The sequence below is a fragment of the Myxine glutinosa genome, chromosome 1 (genome assembly GCF_964187855.1).
Source record: "Myxine glutinosa chromosome 1, kmMyxGlut1.1, whole genome shotgun sequence".
In the NCBI taxonomy this organism is placed as follows: Eukaryota; Metazoa; Chordata; class Myxini; order Myxiniformes; family Myxinidae; genus Myxine; species Myxine glutinosa.
In genome coordinates this window covers 299,291,314-299,311,753 of record NC_136261.1, presented here as the reverse complement: position 1 = coordinate 299,311,753, position 20,440 = coordinate 299,291,314, and the positions used below count along the sequence as shown (strand labels likewise).

At 44.7% G+C, this 20,440-nt stretch overlaps 1 protein-coding gene across 11 annotated transcripts in view; it reads left to right on the top strand.

The window, feature by feature from the left end:
- The first annotated feature begins 4,577 nt into the window (after window positions 1–4,577).
- Window positions 4,578–20,440, top strand: part of LOC137439290 (calcium-dependent secretion activator 1) — a 539,275-nt gene continuing 523,412 nt past the window's right edge. For all 11 annotated transcript variants that reach the window (XR_010986881.2, XR_010986892.2, XR_010986883.2 and 8 more), the window contains exon 1: window positions 4,578–7,405. Coding sequence is in view for 6 of the 11 variants with exons in the window: in XM_068135050.2 (XP_067991151.1) it covers window positions 7,034–7,405 (372 nt within the window). In the remaining 5 variants the exon portion in view is untranslated. The remainder of the gene's footprint in view (window positions 7,406–20,440) is intronic.

Sequence of the window (20,440 nt, the reverse complement as noted above, 5' to 3'; positions counted from 1 at the left end):
TATTGTTACGTTTGTGAGGGGGTAGGCAATGCAAATTCCTTAGTCCAGGTAGTATTGTATAGGTACTGTGCTCCGAATTTAACGGTGAAGAAGAAGAACCACCATGTACCATAAGTAGGGAATCCGTTAGACTGGATGTCATGTAAAAGTGTATCTTTGTCCTCATGACGAGGGGTGGGATTAAGGGTAATTAATCCCCTGCATGTAATCGCCTTTGTACTTTTTCCCATGTTCCTTATGACACACACCACACCCGCCATGCACTCCACACCTCAAATAAACATTATAAAATAAAACCAACCAGAACAAGACATTGAACAATGACACTGGTGCCGCCACCTGCCACATTGCCACATCAAGCAGGCAGGTCCGTGAGGCCACGCCCCAAAGTGCAGTGATTGGTCTGGTATTGTGGACCAATGAGAGGGACTCGCTGATTGGAGTACACATGGGGATGAAGTCAGAGCCTTGAATGAATGATCGTTTTAAAGCCATTTTTCTCCACTATAGCCTTGCGGGCCCCATGACAATCATGTTTCCCTGTTTGAGGCAATGTTTTTATGGAATGCAATGCCCTTCCTGATATGAACCCTTGTCACCTCTTACAATGTGCAGGGATTGCAATGTACCTATTCTAAATAGGTACATTGTACACACCAGGATCATTCATCCCAGCAAGCTGGCACTCAATTTGCTGACCTCGGAAGAATGACAGGCTGAGTCAACTCCCCTGGCATTAATTCAGTGATCGACTGGGATTCAAACTCAGGATCCGAGGATCCCAAGCCTGCGCCCTAACCGCTAAGCCAACACCAGGCTCGACGTCAGAGCCTTGAGAATAAAAGAATTGAGTCCCGACATTTAGTCCTCTTGCGTGGGTACAGTCATCACGAGCAGATGCAGTTTATACGCTCTTGCGCGAGGGACATTGAAAAGGAATTGTCGCATATTGTCCTCTTGCGTTGGGACATTGGGTCGAGCGACCGCTTTGTCCTTTCTTTGACTCGTCGGTGCCGACGAGGCGTCGTCTGGGTGCTGTGTGGAGTAGACAGCGAGTGGACGGGCAGACAGGGCTGACAGGGCTGGGGGGCTAGGTTAGAGAGAAGTCGGTGGAAGACAGGGGTGAAAACATAAATAACCTCCATCCACCTTCGGTGGCGGAGGTAATTAGATAATTTTGTATTCCATTAAAAAAATTTTTTTTTTTAAGTTTCTAAAAAACATTCACTTGTTATAGTCCGTGGGCTGAGTAGGGTTTACATGCACCCCCCCCCCCCCACAACTTAACTTCCCGGGTATGTCCATGTACCCCCCACCCTAGGGGTTAGGAAAAACCATGTTAACAGAAAAAAAACTCATTCCCTCATAGTTTGACCTCTGGTGACCTCATTTGCATATAACACATATCATTGTAAAGAGTGTCCCAGGACAAACATTTTGAGGGGTCATATGCAACCATAGGATGACGAGGTAAAAGGTTATGGCCATTTGAATTTCGCCTACCCCTCATTTTCGGAAATCACTGACACGGGGGGGGGGTAACATCAAAATATGCGTGGGAGGTACCTTGGGAATGAGTTTTTTTTTCTGTTAACATGGTTTTTCCTAATCCCTAGGGTGGGGGGTACATGGACATACCCGGGAAGTTAGGTTGTGGGGGGGGGGGGGGGGGGGGCGGGGTGCATGTAAACCCTACTCAGCCCACGGACTATTAGGTTTGCCTGAAAAAGGCGAAGAACGATGTGATTTCATTTTAAAACATCCGCTTTTCACCAGATTTATTTTAATCTCATGGGGAGCACCTCGAGGTACCTCTAAATATGTAAATACAAGTTGAGTAGATCCCACGAATAAACAGTCCCTAAAGAGGACAGTCAAATTGTTCACAAATTTAACATTTAAACGCAGCAAAAAATAGTCTTCTATAAAAGTGAAAAACAAGAAGGAAATCAGCGAAATGTGCAAAGCTGCAGTTCAACATGGTGGCAACAACATGGCGGCAACAACATGGCGGCATTCAACATGGCGGCATTCCAAACACGATGTTGGATTCGACGTTGGCTTCGTGCAGGTATGTATAATGAGGTGTAGATGAAATAATTCGATTTTGGGGTCATGAGGTCAAATGCCAAAGGTAAGAAGTCATATTAGGTAAAAATACTGTCACCATGATAACTTGTGAACCAGTAATGGGATTCTGACCAAATTTGGTACAGTTATGTGGAATTATGTAAAGATGAATTGATTAGATTTTGGGGTCAAGAGGTCAAAGTTTGTAACAGGTCTATAACTTGAGAATGGCTGAAGTGATGTAATTCAAACGATACAGGTATTTATAATGATGTAAAGATTAACCGATTAAAATTTGGGACCGAGGTCAAAGGTCAATGGTCAAAGTCTGTTATAGGTATATAACTTGAGAACAGATGAAGTGATCTATTTCAAATTTAGTACAGATATGTATAATGATGTAAATATTAAGTTATTCGACTTTGGGGTCAAAGGTCAAAGTCTGTAAAAGGTATATAACTTGAGAACGGCTGAAGTGATCTAATTCAAACTTGGTACAGATATGTATAATTATATAAAGATTAACTGATTCGATTTTGGGGTCAAGAGGTCAAAGGTCAAAGTCTGTAATAGGTCGATAACTTGAGAACGGATAAAGGGATATAATTCAAACTTGGTACAGATATGTATGATGATGTAAAGATTAAATGATGAGATTTTGGGGTCCCAAGATCAAAGGCCAAAGGTGAGAAGTCATGTTAGGTAAAAATCCTGTTGCCATGATAACTTGTGAACCAGTAATGGGATTCTGACCAAATTTGGTACAGTTATGTGGAATTATGTAGAGATGAACTGATTAGATTTTGGGGTCAAGAGGTCAAAGTTTGTAATCGGTCTATAACTTGAGAACGGCTGAAGTGATGTAATTCAAACTTGATACAGGTATTTATAATGATGTAAAGATTAACTGATTAAAATTTGGGACCAAGAGGTCAATGGTCAAAGTCTGTTATAGGTATATAACTTGAGAACAGCTGGAGTGATCTATTTCAAATTTAGTACAGATATGTATAATGGTGTAAATATTAAGTTATTCGACTTTGGGGTCAAAGGTCAAAGTCTGTAAAAGGTATATAACTTGAGAACGGCTGAAGTGATCTAATTCAAACTTGGTACAGATATGTATAATTATGTAAAGATTAACTGATTAGATTTTGGGGTCAAGAGGTCAAAGGTCAAAGTCTGTAATAGGTCGATAACTTGAGAACGGATAAAGGGATATAATTCAAACTTGGTACAGATATGTATAATGATGTAAAGATTAAATGATGAGATATTGGGGTCCCAAGATCAAAGGCCAAAGGTCATGTCAGGTAAAAATGTGATAACTTGCGAACAGATGAAGGGATTTAAATTAAAACTTGGTCCAGGTATGTATAATGATGTAGACATGAAAATTCTGATTAAATGTTGAGGTCAAGAAGTCAAACGTCAGATGTCATGTCAGGCAGAAATTGGGATAACTTGACAGCAGCTGAATGGATTTAAATCAAACTTGGTACAAGTATTGTAATGATGTAATAATGTGGGCGGAGGCATATCAGTCGACGCCGTGACTTCAAAGAGTGCCATTGTAGTTTTATAGGTATATTAATATAATTTGTATTAATTTAATGGAAGTAGATCGCACAAAAATGTGAATCAATGTGATCTCGTGTAATAACAAACAGCGTACGTAAAAACAAAAAGGGAGCCCTGTCTACTGTATCACCATGGCTTGCAAAAGAAGCCTGAAGAAGGCTCGCCTTGTGGGAAATTAAATAAAGGCACGAACACTGGCGTTTATAAGCATTGCGTTGAATCGCTGTATTCCTGTATACATCAATATGAAGATCAGCTATATTACTATTCGGAGATGAAGCTTTATTTGACAGAAACTGACCTGTTCTGAGGCAAGGCATACTTGAGTTGAGCGGACAAAATGTCGGAATTAAAACCTCAAGTTGAGAAACCTGAACGCAGGCTGACCAAAGGTAGGCCTGTTAGCATAAATTATTTTCAAAAACACACGCAAACACTCCGTTTTCATTCATGCAATCCTTAAGAAGTTGATAAGTATGCATGCAAAGTTTGGGGCCACTAGGTTTCAAGGTTTTGGAATTATGGAAGCCACACACACACACACACACACACACACACACACACACACACACACACACACACACACACACACACACACACACACACACACACACACACCAAATACAGCCCCAACAATTGCAAAAAAAGAATCAAGAAATATACACCAACTGGGAGAATGACAAAAGAGCTGGAGAATACAAAAAAGGAATTGGACAGAGTGGGGATCGACAATGAAGGCTCATTGGAATGGCTAGAAGTGGTGTGTGGCTAAGAAGAGGTCAGCTCAACTGGGACGGCGAACAAATCATAATAAATGCCCAAGATCAAGGACACTGCACAAATGCATTAAAAAATATGCAGGACTGAGCCAGACGGACATGTGTATATTCTGCAAGACAGAAACAGAAATTACTAGTCACCTGCTCTCGGGATGCAAAAAACTATAATCAGAACAACTTTACACACAACGGCAAAACAAAGTATGCAAAGTGATTCATTGGCATATCTGCAAAAAATTGAACATCCCAGTACCAGAAAATTCATGGATACACGACTCAAGGGCAATCATTGAAAATGTGGACGTCATGCTCACATATGACCTGATGATTCCATCGAGCGTGAACATACAGTCATGGCCAAAATTATTGGCACGCTTGCACTTTTTTCAAAGAATGCACCATTTTTTCCAGAAAGTTGTTGAGATAAAAAAACATTTTGGTATCCACATATGTATTTCTTTGGTTTGCAGTGGAACAAAGCAAAAAAGCTGAAAAAATTACTAAATCTTAGCTTATTCCACAAAGAAATCCTAAAATGGCCCGGACAATATTATTGCACCTTTTAGATTAGAAGTTGTTATAAATAATTAGATTTCAAGCAGGTGATTCTCCTTTACTTTGGAATTGAACTCACCTGTGGTGAGTTGCAGGTGCTTGCAATATATAAATCACTCATTCAACCATTTTGAATAGAGAAAAGGAGTCATTCTGCTGTTTTGTGTCACTGTGTGTTCCACAATGAGCATGGAGAAAAGAAATAAATAAAACCAGAGAATTGTCTGAGGAGGTCAGACAGAAGATTGTAGCCAAACATGGACAATCTCAAGGCTACAAGTCTATCTCCAGAGATCTTGATGTTTGTGTCCACCATCTGTAGCCAAACTCCCTGGACGTGGCTGCAAGAGACAACTTGATAAAAGATTGCAGCGAAAGATTGTTTGAATGGTGGAGAAAGCACCTCGATCAACTGCCAAACTGATTCAAGCTGACCTTCAGACACAAGGTATGACAGTTTCAACTCGCACCATTCGTCACTAACTCAATGAAATGGAGTTCTATGGTAGGAGAAGCAGGAGGACCCCACTGCTGATAAAGAGACAAGAAAGCCCGACTGGAGTTTGCCAAAACACACCTGAACAAGCCAAAATTATTCTGGGAGATTGTGCTGCGGACAGATGAGACCAAATTAGAGCTTTTTAGTAAAGCACATCATCTATGTAAACAGAAAACCAAATTAAGCCTTCAAAGAAAGGAACACCTTCCCTATAGTCAAACATGGAGGAGGTTCGGTGATGTTTTGGGGTTGCTGTGCTGCCTCTGGCACTGGGTGCCTTGAATGTGTGCATGGCATCATGAAACCAGGAGATTACCAAGGCATTTTGGAGCGCAATGTTGAACCCAGTGTCAGAAAGCTGGGTCTCCGTCGAAGGTCATGGGTCTTGCAGCAGGACAATGACCCCAAACACACTTCAAAAAGCACCCAGGAATGGTTCAAGACAAAACGCTGGACTGTTCTGAAGTGGCCAGCAATGAGTCCTGATCTAAATCCCATTGAAAACCTGTGGGTAGATCTGAAAACAACAGTTGGGAGAAGGCACCCTTCAAATCTGGGAGAAATGGAGCAGTTTGCACAAGAAGAGTCGGTCAAACTGCCAGTAGAGAGGTAGGAGCTGATTCATGGCTATAGGAAGCACGTGACTGCAGTTATTTTGTCCAAAGTGCTACTAAATATTAAGTCGAGGGTGTCAATAATTTTGTCAATGCCATTTATTTTTGTTTTCTGATTTAAAAGGATATATTTAGTTCTGAATCAAAACCAAAGGTTCTGTAATATTAACAGTGAAATAAAGAATTGTGGAGACCAAATACTTCCGTCGATTTAAACGTATTTTTAGAGAAAATTGTGAGTTATTTGAAAAAAGTGCAAGGGTGCCAATATTTTTGGCCACAACTGAAGAAAACAAAGCATTGTGTCCGGACATTGTACTCAGGAGCAAAAAGGAAAAGACAGCATTGTTGATTGAGATATCAGTACCCAGGGATTTTGGCCGAAACGATGCAGAAATCAAGAAGAATTTTGGTCAAGCGATCTTGGAAAAAGTGAGCATCGAAATTGTACCAGTGATAATTAATGGGAGCAACGGGAATGAAAAGAAGAACCCACCCCCCTGCCGCATACCACTCCATCTCCAACTCCGATGCAAGCAGGTACGTACCTATCTAAATACAGTAAATCTCACGGTCCCACCTACAGACCTCCTGCACAACCACTAACTTTCATGATGATGAACTGTTTCGTTCTTCTCGATTCACGACGAAGGAATGCAAATTAGAGCAAAAGCAAAAAATTTTTTTTTACACCAAAACAGAAAAATCTAATAACTTTCAGTTTACACCATGCATGATGGATCGAGACTTGATGTAAAACGCTTTTGCGAAGTATTTGACGAAGTGACGCGATTACGTAATTTAAAGGAGAATGACGATGGACGTTCATGCCGTGACGTAATCACGGCACGTGCGTTCGGCTGCTGTGGGCTGGGGGCGCTCAATTGAAGAGCCACTTCACTTGTCCTCGCCGGAGCGGGCAGTTCGCGATCACGATGCTGGACCCGTCGTCGAGCGAGGAAGAGTCCGACGAGCTGCTGGAAGACGAAAGGAAAGAAACGACTCCCGCGCTTCCTCTCGGTCGTGGCGGCGATGGGGGCTTGGGTGGTCGCAGGACACCCGCGCCGGGTTCAAGCGGCGCTCCGCAGGGGGCCCCGACGCAAGGTGCCGGCGGCTCGTCCGGACGGCAAGTCCGAGCCGCCAGCCCGAGCCAGTCGCTCCCGAACGAGAAGGACGAAAGCGAGCGACTACAGCGGGAGGAAGAGGAGCGCAAGCGGCGGCTGCAGTTGTACGTGTTCGTTCTTCGCTGCGTCGCGTACCCGTTCAACGCCAAGCAGCCAACCGACATGGCCCGTCGCCAGCAAAAGGTGCGTCCACGGTCTCTTCCCCCCTCCACCACCACCAAAACTACATGTCCGGCTCGGGGGGTGGGGGGGTCTTCCCTTCCGTACAGCGAAAAGTGCCATTTTGACGGAAAAGTGTTTTTGCGCATTTGTTCGACACGCGCTTTCAAACTTCCACCTGACGAGGTCTCCTCTTCTTCCTCTTGTTTTCCTCTGTGCCGTTTCGCGCTTTATTCTCATTTTGATTGCTTCCCCAAACATGATTGCAAAACCGAATTGATCTGGTGGACCTGCCCGGCTGGCCACCTGTGCGTGTCCTCACAACACCATTCATGGTCGTACCTGTTGGATTCTCCGAAGATTGTTTCTCGAGATTTTGTAATAAATGTGATTGTGAGTGTCGTCATCGTTCAGGTTTGTTTAAACTTTTTGATATTTCTGTCGCCATAAACCTGCAATCTTTAGTTTTGGAGTAAATAAAGATTTAGCTTCTTTTTTCGTGCTGATGGCACAGTACTGCACCTCACTCGAGCAGCCACCGCACACCATTCTATCTTACTCTACACTCCATTGGACTCGAGCACGCACCATACTGCACATCACTTGAGCAGCCACCGCACACCATTCTATCTCGCACCACACTCCATTGGACTCGAGCACGCACCATACTGCACTTCACTTGAGCAGCCACCGCACACCATTATATCTCGCACCACACTCCATTGGACTCGAGCACGCACCATACTGCACATTACTCGAGCAGCCACCGCACACCATTATATCTCGCCCCACACTCCATTGGACTCGAGCACGCACCAGTCGCACCATACTGCACATCACTTGAGCAGCCACCGCACACCATTCTATCTCACACCACACTCCATTGGACTCGAGCAGTCGAGCACGCACCATACTGCACATCACTCGAGCAGCCACCGCACACCATTATATCTCGCACCACACTCCATTGGACTCGAGCACGCACCAAACTGCACATCACTCGAGCAGTCACCGCACACCATTATATCTTGAGGACTGGCAGTGCCATGCCACGGTTGAGGACTGGCAGTGCCTCGCCATGGTTGAGGACTGGCAGTGCCTCGCCATGGTTGAGGACTGGCAGTGCCTCGCCACGGTTGAGGACTGGCAGTGCCTTGCCACGGTTGAGGACTGGCAGTGCCTCGCCACGGTTGAGGACTGGCAGTGCCTCGCCACGGTTGAGGACTGGCAGTGCCTCGCCATGGTTGAGGACTGGCAGTGCCTCGCCACGGTTGAGGACTGGCAGTGCCTCGCCACGGTTGAGGACTGGCAGTGCCTCGCCACGGTTGAGGACTGGCAGTGCCTCGCCACGGTTGAGGACTGGCAGTGCCTCGCCACGGTTGAGGACTGGCAGTGCCGCGCCTCGGTTGAGGACTGGCAGTGCCGCGCCTCGGTTGAGGACTGGCAGTGCCGCGCCTCGGTTGAGGACTGGCAATGCCGCGCCTCGGTTGAGGACTGGCAATGCCGCGCCTCAGTTGAGGACTGGCAATGCCGCACCTCGGTTGAGGACTGGCAATGCCACCCCTCGGTTGAGGACTGGCAATGCCGCGCCTCGGTTGAGGACTGGCAATGCCGCGCCTCGGTTGAGGACTGGCAATGCCACGCCTCGGTTGAGGACTGGCAATGCCGCACCTCGGTTGAGGACTGGCAATGCCGCACCTCGGTTGAGGACTGGCAATGCCGCACCTCGGTTGAGGACTGGCAATGCCGCACCTCGGTTGAGGACTGGCAATGCCGCACCTCAGTTGAGGACTGGCAATGCCGCGCCTCGGTTGAGGACTGGCAATGCCGCGCCTCGGTTGAGGACTGGCAATGCCGCGCCGTGTTTGGGGACCCATGAGTTTTTTTCTTTTTCTTTTGTTAAATACCCCACTTGATCTTTATTGGTCAAAATATAGATGGGACAGTGGGCTTTATATTACTTCTGAAATAGTGTGCTCTGTTATGTAGTAAGTGTTTTTCAACATAAAAGTTTCATTCTGATATATTAGTGATGTTGGTATGAAAATTAAATCCATCACTGAAAAGCTCTGAGGTTGTGCTTCTGCTGAGCCAACTTGTCATCACGGAACTTCCTAAAAACAACTACTACTACTATTACCACTTGTACAACCACAAGTGTTCCCACCTTGTGGGGTCGGCTGGAGAACGTGTTTGGCCCATTTTCATGAACTGACTGTCAGTCCTGATGTGTTTGACTAAATATCAGGAAACAGTAGCTTGTTAAGAGTTCTGGTGACTACTCATCTTGCCCTTGCAAAATACACCGATGGATGTTTAACGTTCATCGACTACGGTAAGTAAACGGGACGTGCTGCTTAACCCCCATCTAAGGGACAGCACACTTTGTGATGTAAACACCGTGTCTACGAAGCACCAACCCTACAGCTATAGTCGAGTCGGGGATTAAACCCAGACTAGACTGCTCATAGGCAAGTGCCCTACCTCTGCACCACATTGTTGGACTCGTCACTAAACCACAATACAGATTTAGAATAGTATTTTCCACATTAACTCGGCAACAATTCTCAACAATTTTGATGAAAAGGCTAAAAAGATGAAGATTTTAAATCTGGTTAATTGAAATAAGCAAATGTTTAAATTAAATAAATTAGGATTCCATGCGTTTCATTCAGGGAGACAAATGCTGCAACTAAATACAGTAGTGACCCCTAATTCCGAACGCCCCTCATCTCGAACTACTCTAATTCCGAACCGTAAATTCGAGAAAATTTTGTCCCTAATTCCGAATGTATTTCTATAACCGAACCGCCAACATAGCGTTAGCGTCGTTCATATTTCCATTGTTGAAAAGTGGCACCCTAATAAAGCAGTGGTTAACAGGAGCATTAACCTGTTCAGTGACGATGTGATTGACCACTTCAGAAAAATTAAGAAAAGTCGCCAACACCAGGCAACTTTGGAGAGGTGGTTCTCTAAAGAAAGTAAGCCTGGTGAGCCCCAACCCTCTACAAGTGGTGTTAAGAGACAAAGAGAGCAAACACCAGAAGCACAGTCATCTGATGTTAGCTTGGAAGGTGCCTCACCTTCCAAGCAATAAAACCCTCTCCCTCCTTCCTCCTCTCCAGCTTCCACATGCACCATCAGAACTCTCCACTAAGGTAAATGCAGTTATTTTCATGTTAGTACATTTATTTCTTGTTTTTATTATTATTATTATTTGATATTTAGGGCATTTACTCATCTTATTTTACCTTGAATCATGTGTATTTGCAGTTAACAGTGTCTTGATAATGGGTTTTTGGGGTCCAGGAACGGATTAATTCACTTTCCATTATTTCTTATGAGGAAAATAGTTTCTAATTCCGAACTTTTCCCAATCCGAACTGCCGCTGGAACGAATTAAATTCGGATTTAGAGGTCCCACTGTATAATGCACATGTACTTCAGCTTTCCGTAAGAGCAAACATTACGGTGACAGGTCATTCCGAAAAGGAATTTTGAACTGATTATCGTGTAAAATATATATCTTGCTGATTTGAATGGTTTCATTGGCTTGTTTTGAACATGTATCTCAGCTACAAAGGAAGCCACTTAGGCAGCTGAATGTACACAGGCACCATTGTGTCCATTGACAGAAAAGCTGCCTCAGTTTTATATTATCCTGTCAATGGATGTTTCTGTTTAAGGCAGTGGTTCTTAATCTTTTTAAAGGCGCCGAACCCTAACGAAACCCACCGAACACTCACGGAACCCACCGAACACTCACGGAACCCCTCAAATTTGACCAAAAAAATTAAGAAGAATTGCATCTTAATGCGTTTTATGTTCTTCTTTTCGGGAGGCGATCTGGGAAATGCGTGGTTTTGTTTTGGCAAGGGCCACCTTCAAATCATTTTCGCATGCAAGCCTGCTCCTTTTCTTTGTTTTAATGTCCACCAGTTTCGAAAGCGCATGCTCGCAGAGATACGTTGTAACGAACAGCGTGATGATCTCAAGAGCAATTTTATCGATGTGAGGATACCCTTACATTTGGCGGCACCAAAACGTTGAGAGCGTTGTTGTGCCGAAGAGTTGTTTTTGAGTCTGGCTCTGCTGAATTTCGATGAGGTCGTCGAGGTATTGGTCGTTGACATCGGTCATTGCAACGTCGAAAGCAAACGGCTACTGCACCCATGCTGGGTATTGCTCTTGGTCGGGGAAGTAGCCGTCGAATGACTTTCCCAGCTCATCCAAGTGTGTGGCAATCGCTTGCTTCAGCTCACCCGGTACAGCAGTGCCTCCAACTTCAGACTCATCTTCGATCCCGCGCACGCACTCGTCCAGTAGCGAAAAGTTCGCGAAGTTGTCGTTCTCTGTTCGCTGCCTCCACAACGGTAACTTTTTTTGGAAAGCGCTCAGCTTTTCTTCAGATTTGATGACATTCACTCCACCGCCCTGCATCTGGTAATTGAGATGATTGAGTGCGTCGAAGATGTCAGCCAAGTATGCCAAGGCGAGGATGAACTCTGACTCTTGGAAGTGCATCGCATGGCAATGCTGGTGTTCTCGCAAAAACAGGGCTAATTCTACACGCAAGGCAAAAACACGGCTCACTACCTTCCCTCGTGATAACCATCAAACTTTAGAGTGGCAGAGAAGGACTTCGAATTCAGAGCCGATTTAATTGCACAGCTCTTTGAAGATGCGATGTTTCAGAGCACGGCTTCGCACGTAATTCACAGTTTCGACGATGATTTTCAGAACATTGGCCGTTTTGGAGGCAGGGTTTTTGATGCCAGCGCGTGTCTGTGCATGACGCAGTGCGTGACGATGATGTGTGGTGCATTGGCCTTCACCAGCGCTCCAAAACCGGAGTTGCATCCCAGCATGGCTGGAGCTCCGTCCGAGCAAACTGCAGACACCATGTTCCACGAGAGGCCGTTGCTTCTGAAGAAGTCGTCCACAAGCTTCTTCACGTCAGCTGCCTTCGTCGTTGTTGTGAGACGCTTGCAGAACAGAAAGTCTTCCTTGATCTCGTCTCCTTTGACATAATACACAAATAAGATGAGCTGGCTCAAATTCGAAATGTTGGTGGTCTCGTCGAGTTGAAGGATGAATTTCGTCGGGCTCACGACTAAATCTGTAACTACCTGGGCGAGGATGTCGTCGCTCATGTCGTCGATTCTGCATCTGATGGTGTCATTTGAGAGTGGAACGAGAGACGACTTGTTTTCAGCAGCTTTTCCCAGCATGATGTTGGACATCTTCAACGCGGCCGGTTTGACGAGTGTCTCGCCAACGGTGTGCGGTTTGCCCTGCTTTGCGAACAGGTACGCAACTTCATACGACGCGGTGAGGATCGGTTTGTCAATTGGAACGAAGCCGAGAGTGGGCAAGGTGGCACTTGCGTCGAATCGGACTCTCTTCAATTTGAATTCATCCAGCGTTGCGTCTTTGTACTGCCCCTCGCCGTGCAGTTTTTTGAAGTGTTCTCGTAGTTTTGCTGGTGCTAGGCTGGAGTTGCTCAACTTGACATTGCAAAGCATGCATTGAGGATGCTGACTTCCGTCCCGTTCCGTCAAACACATGAACCCGTACCACACGTAATCCTCCGACCACTTCCTTTTATTGCTTCGCATACTGCAAAAATAAATAAATAAAAGTAACAAACTGATCTTAATTGAGTTCGGGCAAATAATTATATGACAAAAATTTAAAAAGGAACATGCTTAAATATAATCAGTACCCCTCTGAAAACTGAGAAATTTTAACGAAGAAAACATAACTTGTAGTTACGATGACAGGATTTATTATCTACTCAACTCTGTCACCTCAAATCCCATTATAATATTACATAGAAAACTGCGAATTGTTAGTTTTGAATTGCGACCAAAGGAGTTATATCACCTCCACCTAATTTTCTGAGTAATTCAATCATATTTTATAATCACCATCCACTTTTGACTTTAATATAACTCTGAACCCACCCTGCATATCCACAAACATTTCCAACTTACTTTTCAATTAATCAGTAACTCCAAAGTAAGGCGCGACCAATGACGCACGGCACACGGCTAGCTAATCGAGGCTATTCACTGGAATTTCCGAACACCTGCAAAGTCCAAAATCCAGTAAGTAATTAAGCAAGTAAGCACCATCAACAGAATAATTAGCAAGTTGCTCATTGACTCAACTTACTGCAGTCAGTGTGAAACAACTTATCTTAAACACAGACCAGAGAAACCATGAATGGGATGGGAATACAATTACAAATAACATTTCCATTCGTTCGTAACATACATAGCAAAATAATAATAATATTAATAATAAGCGTAATTACACATAGATTCAAAATTGATACAAAACTAAAAAAATAAATAAATAAATAATTGCAATGCGTTTTGGAGGACCTCTGCCGAACCCCTGAGACTGGCTCACTGAACCCCTGGGGTTCGGTCGAACCCAGGTTAAGAACCACAGGTTTAAGGTATCCATCCAACAAGTACAATCCCAATCCTATCTGCCTATGGATACGGCACTTTGTTCATTCATGAAATAGAGGACGTGTTGTCCCCTTAGCTTATCCTTGCTCTTACTTAGCCACTTACTTTCTCCCTGTCTCTCTATCCTTTTTGGTGCCTCTGTCTTTCTTGTCTGCTTGAATAAATTAGAACGACACTCGGTGGAGCGACTACCTCCGCCAAGCTGAACAGTTTACGTTTTGTATTCCACTGATAGGCTGGATCTGGATCCGGACCTGAACCAAAATCTAATCACTTGTTCTTGTCACTTTACAAACTCATCCACCTAGTTGTGTCATAACTTGTATCGTCCACAACTGTTTGAAATATCATGCTACATATCGTTTTTGGCCCCATTTCTCAATGGTGAAGAATCACCGAGTTCACAAAAGGATGTCCAAACCAATCCGCCAAAATTCTAGTATCCGGATCTTCACCAAAATTGAATCACTTTGTGCTTGTCACACCACACCTGTCCACAAAGTCTCGTCCGAATCCGTCCATAACTTTTTGAGGTTATTCTGCTCACAGACAAACAGACAAACAGATAGGGGTGAAAACATAACCTCTGTCCACCTTCGCTGGTGGAGGTAATAATCACCGATTAATTATCCAGGTAACTCAGCAACCTTTTGCTCCTGGTCACGCACCAGGTCCACCAAGCACCTGATGCAGGTGGCTGCATTGCTCGACGATAGGGGTGTACCGGTGTACAATTTTCTCAAGGTGGGACTTTATGGAATTTTAAACAGATATATATATATATCTGTTTGCAAAAAAGCACCAAAAGGACTCTCAGCCTGTGAGAAACAAGATTCTGTGGTCTGATGAAACCAAGATTGAACTGTTTGGCTTCCGTCTGGTCACTCTGCCATAAAGCAAAGATCGGTGGAGTGTTGCAGTGATGGTTGTCCTTCTGGAAGTTTCTCCCATCTCCACACAGGATCTCTGGAGCTCAGCCAGAGTGACCATCGGGTTCTTGGTCACCTCTCTTACCAAGGCCCTTCTCCCCTGATTGCTCAGTTTGGCCGGGCGGCCAGGTCTTGGAAGAGTCCTGGTTGTTCCAAACTTCTTCCATTTAAGAATTATGGAGGCCACTGTGCTCTTGGGAACCTTCAATGCAGCAGAGATTTTTTTGTAGGCTTCCCCAGATCTGTGCCTCGACACAATCCTGTCTCTGAGCTCTGCAGGCAGTTCCTTCGACCTCCTGGCTTGGTTTTTGCTCTGATATGCATTGTCAGCTGTGAGACCTTATATAGACAGGTGTGTGCCTTTCCAAATCATGTCCAATCAATTGAATTTACCACAAGTGGACTCCAATCAAGGTGTAAAAACATCTCGAAGATGATCAAGAGAAATGGGAGGCACCTGAGATCAATTTCAAGTGTCATAGCAAAGGGTCTGAATACTTATGTAAATGTGATATTTCAGTTTTTTCTTTTTAATAAATTTGCAAAACTTTCTAAAATCCTGTTTTCTCTGTCATTATGGGGTATTGAGTGTAGATTGATGAGGGAAAAAATGAATTTAAACGATTTCAGCATAAGGCTGCAACATAACAAAATGTGAAAAAAGTGAAGGGGATCACAATATAATCAGACCGGCAATAACTGGCCTACTCTATGTCAGACACCTTTGGATCTTTAACGTCCAACAGCTAATCCCAGCAGATGTAACGCTCAGTTTAATGTCTATCTGAGGAATGGCACAACTTGCGACACAATGTCCTCTTGGTGAAACACCGATCTGCCAGTTTATAGTTTTATTGGTGATCAAACTGATGCTGGACTGCTCAAACGTGAGCTTGCTACCTCCGAGTTATCCTGTCTGCCCTCTCAGTTGCTCTCACATTGTGGTGCGTGTCTCGGATCCTGTTGATCCACTTAAGTTTTTATTTCTAGAGGGATTTGCTCAAGCTGAGCATGCATTTGGAATATTAATCCAAGCAAGAAATTGAGACCATAATTATGGTGCAAAATTCCAAGAGCAAGTAAACAATTGCTGTATCTTCCTACTCTTTCTCCTTCTTATGCTTTATAACATGCCTCTTTAGTTTGGATTCAAAAACAAATTGCACAGGGAAACTGAACAGGTTAAAGTTGAGATAGAATCGTGCATCTAAGTTGGTAATGATGCCGCAGCAATGCTTGAGAATATTCTGTGAATCAGGGAACAATTTGGTCTATATCTGGTGACGTTCATAAACTGGCCACATGTCTTCCTCCATTTTCCCCGTGGTAATGCACAGAGAAGAGTGACATTAATGGGGAGGGTGGGAGGTTGCTCTACATTTTCATGTCAGTGTGTCATGAACTTGACGTCGGAGCTTGGAATTGGTGGAAGCGCATTGTTTAACAGTGTGTTATCATGCAAAGGCTTTTGAACACAAAATTGTTATAACTTTGCGCTTAATCGCTTGGCAGTGTTCTACATATTCGTTATACGGTGATGGATGAGAGAATGATGACATTTGAAGAATGTGTGGGGGCTGCTTGGTGGACCATTGCACCCTTTTTTGTACGCAATATCTCCTCTTGTTTTGTATGGCAAGCTGACATTAGTAAGGCCTTTACGAAATCTCGTACTACATCGAACAGTGATTTGATAGTTTTTCACCAAATAACAATAACAAAGCGGATAGAATAATTAAGACTTTTCAGTTCAAAACGTTCGAATTGTAAAAAAAAAATTGTCCGACAGGATGGTGCAGAGGTGCTCACATTTGCATTTGAGTTGTCTAGCCTGCCTGGGTGGGTTTGATTTCCAACGCTGCTATAAACTCAGAGTGGTGCTTCACGGGCAGGGCATTTCCTCAATGGGTACACCACACCTCAGGGTGTTGGGCTGGGGATCCATCTGCTAGCATCGATTGTTGTTGGACGTTAAAGATCCCATGGGATTAAACGGGCAGGTGCGTTATCTTCTGAATATAGGCAGGTGAGTTTTCTCTGGAATCCTAAACAAAGCCCACTTTCCTGTCATAATCGGCCACATTTGAGTGACGGGCCTAGCCATATGGTTTGAGGGAGATTTGGGCCAATCTTCTAAGCTCGGAACGGTTGATCTGAAACTAATAATGGGACTTGGCGTAAGATGACAACAGTCTTGTTACCTCCGCCACCAAAGGTGGATGGAGGTTGTTTTCACCTTTATATTCATTTGTGAACAAAATATATCACAAAGTTGTGGATTCGGACCAAATTTGGCAGAGATGTAGCATATTTGACAAAGACGAAATGATTAGATTTTGGTGAAGATCCGGATTCGGATCCGGCTAGTAGAATTTTTTAAGTGATTCTTCACCATTGGGAGATAGGGCCAAAAACGATACATAGCAGGATATCTCAAAAAGTTATGGATGGATTTGGACGAAACTTGGTGGACCAGTTGGGTGTCTGTCAAGGAAAAATAGATTCTATTTTGGTGAAGATCTGAATATGGATTCGGATATGAGAATTATTAAAATTTATAAGTGATTCTTCACCATTGGGAGATAGGGCCAAAAACGATACATAACAGGATATCTCAAAAAGTTATGGACGAATTTGGACGAAACTTGGTGGAGAGGTTGGGTGTCTGACAAAGTCGATTCGATTTTTGTGAAGATCTGAATATGTATTTGGATATGAGGATTATTTAATTTTTTCAGTGATTGTTCACCATCCTGTGACGCCCTCCAGTACTGGCGTTGCCGGGCGGGGGAAGGGAGACCCGTACATTACACACATTACAACATTACACACACACAAACTGTGTTTTATGTTTAATGGTCTGGTGGCGGGGATGGAACATCACGTGATCGCTCTGAGTGAATCAGTGTGCTGCTCTGCCACCAGGTCAGATTCCGTGTATAATATTCCTCGCTGAAATGCGCTGAGGTAAATATGAATAAAAAATATGGATCTCGTCAAATATTTTTAGGTAGGCCATGTCCTTCCCAGGCTCAATGGCCATGTCTGTGCCAAATATCAAGTACGTGAGCCTCTCCGTTTAGGAGTCTATCGGTAACATTACACACACATAAACTGTGTTTTATGTTCAATGGTCTGGCGGCGGGAATGGAACATCACGTGATCGCTCTGAGCGAATCGGCGCGCTGCTCTGCCACCGCCTCGGATTCCGTGTATAATATTCCTCACTGAAAAAAAATCTATGTGAAACATGCTACGATCTATGCTAAATCATGCTAAATCATGCTAAATGCTAATCGTGCTAAAATCTATGCTACTTGCTGTGAGTTTATGGTGGCAAGGAACATCACGTGATCGCGTCACGAACATCATTCGTGATCACATCATCACGTGATCGTGATCGTCGTCAATGAGCGCGAATGAGCGAATCAGCGCGCTGCTCAAGCCACTGGTTCAGATTCCGTGTATAATATTCCTCGCTGAAAAAAAATCTATGCGAAATCATGCTAAATCATGCTAAATGCTAATCATGCTAAAATCTATGCTACTTGCTGTGAGTTTATGGCGGCAAGGAACATCACGTGATCGCTCTGAGCGAATCAGCGCACTGCTCTGCCACCGATTCAGATTCTGTGTATAATATTCCTCGCTGAAAAAAAATATGGATCTAAAGATGAAAGGGAAAAAAACCTATGTGGTGTGAATGGCAATGTTCCTCGCTGAAATGTGAAAAAACGCAATCGCTTTTCGCTCAGAATTACGTGTAAACGCGTAACTGTGAGTTTATGGCGGCAAGGAACATCACGTGATCGCTCTGAGCGAATCAGCGTGCTGCTCTGCCACCGGTCAGATTCCGTGTATAATATTCCTCGCTGAAATGCGCTGAGGTAAAAATATGCTAAAAAAATATTATGAAATATATTTTTTTAGGTCGGCCATGTTCTTCCCAGGCTCAATGGCCATGACTGTGCCAAATATCAAGTACGTGAGCCTCTCCGTTTAGGAGTCTATCGGTAACATTACACACACACAAACTGTGTTTTATATATTATAGATGTGTGTGTGTGTGTGTGTGTGTGTGTGTGTGTGTGTGTGTGTGTGTGTGTGTGTGTGTGTGTGTGTGTGTGTGTGTGTGTGTGTGTGTGTGTGTGTGTTGTTACGAGGTCCCCCCCCCCGCCTTACCCCTGGTCTCGGTGGACCTCCGGACCCCGAGAGGGTCCCCGGCAGAAAGATGTTTTTATCCCTCACTGGAACCAGCAAATGAAACAGTCGAGTCAAATTATGCAACCACACCCGGTTATAAGCAAACCATAATATCTATCTATAATTCCAGTAATCTCTGTGTGTCTGTGTGTCTGTGTGTCTGTGACCGCTGTTTCTCGACAACCACGGGTCCGATATACTTTTAACTTGCCAGGTATATTGCTGGGGACCCGAGGATGTGCCTTTTCAAGGTTTCATATTAATCGGACAATTACTTACCGAGCTATGTCCAAAAAACGATTCAACCAATCAGAGAGCAGCGAACGATCGCGTGTGCCGAACGTGGAGGACACATTCTGCCTCGGATGGCACATTTGAGAGCGTATTCATTTATTTCACGTTTGCAAACTATGTTGGCGTTAAACTATGTTTTAAAACTAATAAAACCGAATTTGCGATTCATTCGCTTTCCTGCGCGTTTGTGCACGCGATGGCGATTTCTTTACCAAACTCCGGAAGCCGTTCGCTTTGGACCAAACCATTGCATGTAAATATAGGGGGGGGTTCTGTGGTCGTTGCGAATGGACCAAACCATTCATGTAAATAGAGGGGGGGGGATTGTCACTGTACTCGCAAGCCGTTCGCCGTTCGCTTTGGCGTTGCGAATGGACCAAACCATTTCATGTAAATAGAGGGGGGGGATATAATTTTAGATAGATATATAGTACGGGCATATATATAGTACGGGCATGCCCTAGTATTATAAATCCCACACAAAGAGCCATACCGCAATGGGGCAAGCCATACAGCAATGGGGCAATCACCCCTACTTTCAAAGCCTACAATAATATCCTTATCAAGCCCCTCAACCCCACACTCACGGCACCTCCCCCAATGTCTCTGCTCCACTCCAAGGCGAAGTCCCAATGTCTCTGTGCGCTTCCGCGATCGGGGAGTTGAGGCCCGATGGCCAATTGGGGCGTCGACGGGCGAGACGACCCCGAGGTCACGTGCTCAGCCCCCAGCAACACAGCGGTGGAGAGGAACCTCACAAAGATTCCAGTCGAGGCCCGATGGCCAATTGGGGCGTCGACGAGCGAGACGACCCCAAGGTCACGTGCTCAGCCCCCAGCAACACAGCGGTGGAGAGGAACCTCACAAATATTCGCTCTGATGTACACGTTGCGGTTCAACCCGCGAGCCTCCGTAGAATTCGCACGTGCCCCTCTCTGGCACGGCCGTTCCCAGCAATTCACCAGGGAATAATGCCCAGCCGACACGACGAAAGCCTGTTCCCGGCAGGGTGCTCGCGTGGCCAGAATGGCGGGTGGCTTTCGCTCCAACCCGGGTTCTCAAGGTCTGGATCCTCCGGAACCTCGCTGAGAATACCCGGCGACACAGGCTCCCCGCACTCCGGCGATATTTCTTATCGACCGAACTCC